This window comes from Sphaeroforma arctica (assembly GCF_001186125.1).
Source record: "Sphaeroforma arctica JP610 unplaced genomic scaffold supercont1.2095, whole genome shotgun sequence".
Lineage (NCBI taxonomy): Eukaryota > Ichthyosporea > Ichthyophonida > Sphaeroforma > Sphaeroforma arctica.
In genome coordinates, this window is record NW_014038463.1 from 1 (window position 1) to 8,731 (window position 8,731).

Genomic DNA, 8,731 nt, shown 5'->3' on the forward strand with positions numbered 1-8,731 from the left:
TATAATCATATTATCACTCTGTTGGTTCTAGACTTGTGTGTGGTTCTGAGCGTTTTCCACTTTTTGCTCTAGTCTCGTAAAAACAATACAGTGGGCCTTGTGCTAATAGTTCTCCGCTAAACTGAACAAACATGTAGTAGTTAGTATCACCAAAAGCGGGCAATGTACTTGCACTTACTATTTCTTTACAAGTCACAACATGTTCCTATAAAGACTCGTTCGTGGTCGTTATTGTAGTTGCAGCACGACTATTTTTAGATGCATAAGAAGTGAATATTCATGACACTCATCTCATCTAAACTCGCAGCGGAGACCTTCATCGTGCCCATCGTATACGGTGGCGGTGATTTGCCCGAGATCACAGAGTTTGACTGTGATATCCTCATGTGGGATGGCAAGCCGCAGTACGCCAACGTACTCGACAACTGGATTCCCGAGGCCCCTTATTTTCAGGATAGAGGTTTCAATATGCCATCAATCACTCCTAAGGTATGTTTGTGATTATTTAGCGACGATGCTGTTGTTTGTGGGGTTTGGGTTTAGGGTTTGTCTCAGTGATTGCCAATGGTACACGTGCGCGCGTCAGGCGATGTATCATAGGTAGCGATAATCTTTTTCACGCGTACAGAATGAGGCAGTTACAGATGAACCTAATAAGCAATCATAGAATTTATAAGAGTATTGGTCCTAACCACATCTCATGCGGTGCATTAACAGGATGTGCAGCAACAGATAATCGACTACTGTGTCGAGTGTGTGCTTGCCCTAGGGTTCAAGCAGGGTAACTTCCACATGGAGGCATGGATGACAACTATAGGGCCCGTGCTTATCGAGTGCAATCCCCGCGTCGGCGGTGCCAGTATCTTCGACCTGCACAAGCAAGGTATGTTCCAGAACTATAGACATACGCCAAAGGAGTGAGCAAAGTATACGTCTGTAGGAGTCGGCGGGCGGAGTGTGTAGCTTGATCATAGCACGGTTGTTGTTCATAAAATGGGTACGCATTCGCGTTCATAGTAATTCAGGATAATTGCAACGTGTCGGGTTGATTGATGGATTCTATTCCCACTTGCACAGTCTATGGAGTGGACCCTTCGGTCAACTTCTTCCTTAGTGCCATGGGTATCCCCATCAATCCCCCCAGATTCGAGACGCCTCAGTGTGCACGCCTGTTCTACCTGGTAACTGCGCACAAGACCGGGGTGTTTGAGGGCGAGACCTTCCTGGACAAGGCGAAGGAGAACGAGCACGTCATCAGCACTGTGTACTTCAAGCACAAGGGTGATAAGGTCACTGGCCTGGACAAGGGTAAGTTTGTCTGTATTTGGCTTTGACGAGATGGGTTTTACCTACCATTTATTATCATGTTAGTCGTGGATCTTTCATCCAAGTTACAGCGTTTGGTATACATAGAGGCAGTATAGTATGTTGCTGCACGCAACACAGTTAGTTAAATCCTAACCTTAAACCCTAACCCCTAAACCCTAACCCTAGGTGTCCCCGAATGGATTGGTCAGTTTGATATGAAGGGAGATGCCAAAGATCTCGAGTCTCTCATCCGGGAACTGGATGACTTGGTCAAAGAATCCACAGAGGAAGCGGGCAGGCAAACAGCCGGCGAAGTGGTGAACTTCAAGCCCAACAGACGCCGTTCAACTTTGGCGGATTTGGAGTAATTAGTATAGTATAGTAAAATTTTATTCTTCGAGTACATATTTGTCGAATTTCTCACATTGAGAGACATTTGTGTTAGCTTTGAACTAAATAAGGTAACTAACATCACTGTACCCGGCAGGAATAGTGCTTTTGGTCCCGAATTATAGACCAATTCGTATTTGCGCCGTTGTTAAAGTCTGATTTTGTTTTTAATACACCACTCGTACATTACCATCCAACGGGAGGGTCTTTTCTTCTCCACCATATCTGGCTCTGTCAATCTCAACACCTTTCGAGCGTGGCGCAGACTCTTGCGCTCAGATCTCTTGAGCAGATCTTGTTTGACACTGCCTAACATGGCTACCACCAGCATGGACTCCACTTTTGCATGGCCCATTCCTGAAGATATATTTAGTGCATAATTCTTATTCGCCATAGGATCTACTCTGCCGTCGCGTAGCAACAATCTTACTACCGACACATGGTTGTTCTCGCATGCTACCTGTAGTGCCATAGAGTCGCAGGCGCTGGGGTCAGATCTCTCATCGTCCAGTAGAAGTCTAACTACTCGTGTGTGTCCATAGCAAGCTGCCATACGCAAACCCTTGCTATACTTAGATGTAGGGTCGCATCGTCCATCCGCAAGCATTCGACGAACCGTTCCGGCATGCCCTTCGTAGCACGCCAGTCTAAACGCCAAACTGTCATTATCGTCCGCAATTAATGTTGTGTTATCTAATAGGATAGACACCACATCTGTATGTCCTTTATACGCAGCTAGATTCAGGGCATACGTAGCATCGGCCACTGGGTTCAGTCTGCACTGTTTGAGAAGTAATCGTACCGTACCCACGAAGTTGTAACATACTGCCGTGTTGAAGCCCACCCCAAGTATTTGTGTGATTTGGCCGGCACTAATTTGGTTGTGTACTATTAAAGCTTTTGATATCGAGCATTCGGCTTGCTCTTGGGATTCTTCGTGGAGTATGAGCTGGACGTATTCTATCAGCATATCATGGTAACCCTCAGAGAATAAGAGACGATAGAACGACAGCCAGACCGGGTACTTCGCGCCAATCTGTGAGAGAGTCTGTACCACCATCTGCATCCCACCCCATGCGTACGCTTGTATAACGGCCTTGTGGAACAGGCGACCCGATTCGCGAGTTCGCAACACCAATACTATGTCTCCAATGGCTACATCGGCGTATGTCACTTCGACGATCTGTGTAGATTGGCAATGATAGATGTAAAAATTAATACATGCTCCAGAGGCAATATGTGTTGTTTGAAGACCAACTGGCAGTGGGACTAAGTAGACAGCAAAGTATCCAGCACAAATGTACGTCTACAATCTACTAATGGGAGAATGCATATGTATTAGTTAATACCAATTTAATAGGAGGAGTCCGTGAACGTAGGTGTCTTTTGCATGTCAATCTTTGTAAACCAAATCCATCATGAGAAATGTGTATGAAATTCTGGACAATCAAAAATCATATTTGTTCTACATGATGAAAGGCCAGACATACCTGGCAACGGGTAGTAGTGAGCGGCTTGAATTTGGGCTGAGTCTTGGCGAAAACGTACCCGATGTCATTTAATAGACACGTACTGCGAACAGAGCGATCCCCTGCCACCAAAGACAGCGACGAGCATGTTTCCGCTAAAGATATCATATCATCTCTTCCCAGAAACTTGGCGATGGCTATGTGATTGTCGGCACCAAGACGATCAAACTGCATCGTACCGGACATTATTTATTTTTCTGCGCTTGATATATTTAGACAAAACTTTGCCAATTTGGGTCACTACTTGAAGAGTGGGATATGTGCTGGGTTGTCTGCAAGATATAAAGCAATGAGCGACACTCAGCGCAGCCATCAACCACTCCCATAATAAGCTAAACATCAAACATATAGCGTAGCTAGCACCCCCATTATGACACCACATGAGCCGTGAGATTAAAAATATATATTGAGTATTGGTACCAACAAGAGACTTTAAAAAACGTTGTTGTGTTTATTTTCAACAAATTTCACAAGATGCCACTGTCAGCAAGTCAGAAGCGATAAGGATTTGGCCCGCGTTTTATTATTTTAGCCATATATAGAATACGTGTACTAAAGCTTTGAGCCTTTGACAATTGACACGCAATGATTCTACACGCAGAATATAGATGAATATTTAAATAAATACATGTCCTTCTGTGTACTGAAGGTATAATTATACAAGAGATGCACCACGCGTGTTTGAAATATGTACAGATAGAATAGTATATAACAGATTCATCAGGCGTGTTTGAATATAAGCTATACGGATAGAATAGGATATACTAGATGCATCAGGCGTGTTTGAAATAGTTTCGTGGTATCAAGTGTGCAGGGACATCTGCGAGGTGCCAATTCGTTCATTGTGGCCAGTCGCACAAACTCAATTGCACACATCATATACGAGCTTATGGCGTGAAGCCGTGTCTATATATAACATATGCGTTCAGCGTATTTATGTTCATCTCATACTATCGGTTGTGTAAGGGGTAGAAAAGAAGTATTGAATGTGCTATGTGTTCAGTCGTATAAAGTTGGTTGCAAGCATCGATATCCGCCTCTATCGTATGGAGCCCTGCTGAGAGTTTTATGCCATTTCCGACTATCGTGTCTGCAAGAGTCTATCTACAATGTACTGAATGGATAAAGTGATAGTCTTGTCTCGACCCTATCGTATGCTGATATGCCTACTTATAAAAATTTACTGGGCGTACCTAATGTGGGGTCTGCTGGGGTTTATCTACGATAGAACGTACGCAACACGTAATACCTTTGTTTCGACTCTATCGGGTGAACCTGTACTTATAAATATACAAGAGTTGCCTCAGGTGACTGGGCGTACCTAATGTGGGGTCTGCTGGGGTTTATCTACGATAGTACGTACGCAACACGTAATACCTTTGTTTCGACTCTATCGGGTGAACCCGTGCCTATAAATATACAAGAGATGCCTCAGGTGTGCTCTACTTTATTTGACTATCATGTCTACAGAGATGCATGTCATATCCATCTATATCGTGCGGAGGTGTGCATATACTATATATATGAGTTGCTCCAGGTGTGATTTAGTCACTCACGGAGTCTCATAGAGCCTGTTGTACAATATGTATACCCCTGTGGTGGTCGTCCGTTTGTAACGCATGTTCTAAAAATAGCACCAACGAGTCGTTTGTCGCGGAGTATTCAATCATCCAGCACTTCAAATGTGTCTGACCTGAAGTATTTTGCATACTGTTACGTCTGCTGTGTGCACAAACGTTCACTTGTATGTGTCTGGTTCAGCAACGCCCCTCAAGGAAGATACAGAAGCTTTAGTATGCTTCAATATTGTATGTGTATTAGTTTGTACAGGGGTTTGTACATGCACAGAATAAACAGAGTACATTATAATAGTCTTGTCTGCCGCTGTACATTGACCAACAAGCCACGAGGTTGTTCTCGCACTTTTCAGCTGCAAGTCAGTCAAGTAAATCGGCGCGAAGCGACTGAAGATAAGACATGGCACATTGTACCATCAGCCCTCAAACCAAGGCGCTCGTAACGATTCTGTGTGCGATATTTTGTCTCGCACACACTTCCACATAAGCGCTTAAGCTCTGGCGCAAAGGCGGTCACATGTCTGTCATTTCATGGGATAGGAGTCCGCGTGCAATCTGCTTACATATGTACGGATTACTACGTGAGTATACGGGTCGTCCATGGACACAGCACAGACGTTTTGTGAGGCGAGCAAATATATATGTATACATATCCATATAGATATAGATATAAATATAGATATGGCTATAGACATAGATACAGCTATACATTAACATATAGATATAGATAAATTTATACATACGCGACAAATCGGCGCAAATGTTCACTGCTACGGAGTGGGGGTGCAAATGATGTGCAATCAGTCGGTAACTGATGAGCATATAGTGGGTGGTTAATGCGTCAGTACTATGGTGGTCGCAATTGCGTGTACTGTGCGCCTTCATAAATGAACCTCGCCAAGAGAACATGCTCATATTGTCAGGCCTCATCGACTATCTCTATTGGACCATGAACCTCACTTAATAATATGTAACTCTTATTTTAATCTTCCTACATTCCCAAATAGCAACCCCCATTTGGGTTGTTAATACAGATCTCGTCATCCCCTTCTCTCGCGTTACTTCACGCAAGCTAACTCCTTTCAAGTTGATCATCCAGTGTTCCGGCCGTAGTTGAGGTAGTCTGTTCGTCATCTGCTTCAAGATCGAGCAACCGATTTCTCGCGACCTCTAATTGGGCCTCGGCTACCTTGATGCGTGTCGCAATATTGACCTGCTTAGATCGCACTCCCCGAATTTCAGACTTGAGAGAGTCGTATTTCGCTCGGAGTATAATTTCTTCGGCAGCCAGTCTGCAAGGCGTGTTGAAGAGAGTCCAAGATCAGGATGCATTTGTAACATACATACATACATACACATACACATACACAGATACTATTATGTATATGCGTACATACATATTTTTGCCCATAAATGTAAAGATATGCACACAAACAACATACTTCGCTTCAAGCTCTTGCAACTCGGCTATCTCGGGCTCGGCAATATCCTTCATAACCTGCAAGTCTTGCTCCATCTCTTCGACGGAACGTTCGGGAATTGCGGTGAAGTATTCAAAGGTACTTGCGAGCACACCCCAACTCTTCACCACTTGATCACTGGTCACCACACCTCTGGCTAGTTCCCACGTGCTGTTTGCTGCGCCCGTCACTACGCCGCTCCCCTGTGAGCGACGACCCCCATGATTATGAACATATTCAGTTATTCTCTGCCTCAATTTATACTTACTATCAGGCTATTGAATAGGCGAGTTTGATGGACGCAGAAAACATAAATAATCCGCACAGGGCACATATAGGAGATATACCTACGCTCTAATCCAAACAAAGAACGTTATCGAGCCTTGTCTGTGCCCACCTACCAGAATAGAAAGCGCAACATTCGTAGACGTGTTAGCCGCAGCACCCAGTGTCTCGTTGTCCAGCACACGCTTTGTATAGTACGCGCCATTAGACACCGTGCGCTTGACGGCCTGCTGCACATTCGCGTCATTGAGCATCCTGGTCCCGTAATCCATCCCGGTTCGAGTGACAGTTGAGAGCTGCTCATTCTTCATTAGTTGTTGTGCTACCGACACACCTGCAAGGGATGGGTGTGTTTTCATAGATCTGTTATGGATATTCGGTTTATGGGGTTGAAAGGGTTTCATAGATCAAATATGTGTGGATATGAGTTTATACGCACGAATATGCGTATACAAAGCGTGTGCGCGTTTGTGTATATATACCCCCGCACCGTGCGTCACAGCAAATAGATGGGTCAATTATCTGCTTAACAACGCCAACCGTTTCGCTACTGAGTTCTTAGTTTGTGCATTACTACCGGGAGTGTGTACGAGTCTCAATCCCATCAAATGAATTCTGTGTTAAAATTGGAATTGCAACACGCTCCCTACCTGAAACTGATTGTGCGTTGTCCATGTGGGACCGATTCAGGATTTGCCAATCCTACACATACATACACACGTCCAAACAGTTTCACATACATAGGCATACATGTACACAAACACACAATAGACATATACGTACACAGACCCCTTTGAGGCCACCCTGCAGCCACCGAATTGGACATGGCACTTTCGACCTAACATTGATCGAAATCGGATGCTGCACTACACATTGTGTGCATACACACACACACTCACAATCACCGATACACATACACATACATACCCACACATACTTATCACAACTTACTCGACTTGACTGTGGTGTTAACGGCCCGGTTCACCCGCGGACTCTCCATGACGCGTTTAACGCCCGTCTGCAGCGAAGGATGAGATATGGCGCTATTAAAGGATGAGCCGGCCGTGTTGATGGCGGTGCTAATTTCCGGTCGCGCCAGTACACTGCTGAGCACCTCCATACCACTCGACAGAGCTTCACCTATCCGATCATCCTCTGTGTGGTGTGTATGTTCAGATGGCGTATAAAGCCTTGTGAGCTGGCTATAGTAGAGGGTTCGTACGAAAACAAAATGGGAGGTGGGGGTATCATAGTGTGTGAGTGCCCATAGTGTGTGAGTGCAAGCACCATTGATATGAGTGGAGTGATGACTGGGGAATTGTCTGGACGATTCTACATGATTCCGATATATCACAAGACTCTTCGTTTTGATTCGTCTCAAGGTTTAGTACGGATATGCTTGAGGCGCTTTCATCAGTCCTGCACCGGTTAAACGTGCAGAGGTTATCAACGACTTAAAATTCTACCCGACAACAACTACCGCACGCCTCACACACCCACAGAAACATACCCAAGGTGGTCTTGGAAAACCTCACACCGGCCGCCGCATTTCGTTGAAAGGACTTGCTCTCCAGTGCATCTCCTGTGATCCGCATCAAATCACTGATGCGGTCCATCGCATCCTCATCCTCGAGTGTATTGGCCACCATCGGCAGCATGGACGTGACGAGTCTCAGAAGATTGTTCGTCCCGTCGGACTGAGCAATCTCTCGCAATATCTGAGGCGTGGGTGGAGGTATCAGAATGTAAGTGATGGTAATTATAGAAAGAATATATAAGGATGTATTCTATATGGCAATTATACCATACGTTCATACAAATATCAGAATGTCAGTGATAGTAATTAAAGAAGAATATGTAAGGATATATTCAATGTGGCAAGTATACCATACGTTCATACAAAGACTCGCAGAGTGACAATAGACAACCCCATAACACCTGACTCCAGCAGACAAATAAACTTTTACATAAAATAATTATAGAAAATGCACTCAATCAATCAGTATTTACGAAATGATTCTATTCGTTCACTTTTTGTATAATATATATGTATATGTATATATATATATATATATATATATTACGTTTCTATTCGTTCTTACTTTTTATATCCACATGCATATATATATATATATATATATATATATATATATATATATATAATAATAATAATAATATATAT

General features: G+C 43.9%; 3 protein-coding genes across 3 annotated transcripts; 1 reads left to right on the plus strand and 2 right to left on the minus strand.

Moving 5' to 3' along the window:
- Nucleotides 1–279: 279 nt before the first annotated feature.
- On the plus strand, nt 280–1,852 carry SARC_12133 (hypothetical protein; the record flags this gene model as incomplete). The annotated part of the gene is made up of 4 exons (XM_014293764.1): nt 280–489; nt 718–883; nt 1,078–1,308; nt 1,495–1,852. 4 exons carry the CDS (start codon nt 280–282, stop codon nt 1,674–1,676), a joined length of 789 nt encoding a protein of 262 aa, XP_014149239.1. The 3' UTR covers nt 1,677–1,852.
- SARC_12134 (hypothetical protein) lies at nt 1,847–3,413 on the minus strand (the record flags this gene model as incomplete). Its single annotated transcript, XM_014293765.1, has 2 exons — nt 1,847–2,881; nt 3,189–3,413. 2 exons carry the CDS (start codon nt 3,411–3,413, stop codon nt 1,847–1,849), a joined length of 1,260 nt encoding a protein of 419 aa, XP_014149240.1.
- Nucleotides 3,414–5,773: 2,360 nt separating this feature from the next.
- On the minus strand, nt 5,774–8,268 carry SARC_12135 (hypothetical protein). Its single transcript, XM_014293766.1, has 5 exons — nt 8,060–8,268; nt 7,501–7,704; nt 6,666–6,883; nt 6,247–6,467; nt 5,774–6,096 (listed from the first exon to the last, which is right to left on the minus strand). Exons 1-5 carry the CDS (start codon nt 8,205–8,207, stop codon nt 5,877–5,879), a joined length of 1,011 nt encoding a protein of 336 aa, XP_014149241.1. The 5' UTR covers nt 8,208–8,268; the 3' UTR covers nt 5,774–5,876.
- Nucleotides 8,269–8,731: the final 463 nt, after the last annotated feature.

Excerpts from the sequence above, each read along its gene's own strand:
- SARC_12135 (XM_014293766.1), bottom strand. The coding sequence starts at position 8,207 with ATGCTGCCGATGGTGGCCAATACACTCGAGGATGAGGATGCGATGGAC. Across the intron at positions 7,705-8,059 it reads GTTTTCCAAGACCACCTTGG|AGGATGATCGGATAGGTGAA; the intron begins GTATGTTTCTGT and ends CACACCACACAG. Across the intron at positions 6,468-6,665 it reads ATGTTGCGCTTTCTATTCTG|GGGAGCGGCGTAGTGACGGG; the intron begins GTAGGTGGGCAC and ends CGTCGCTCACAG.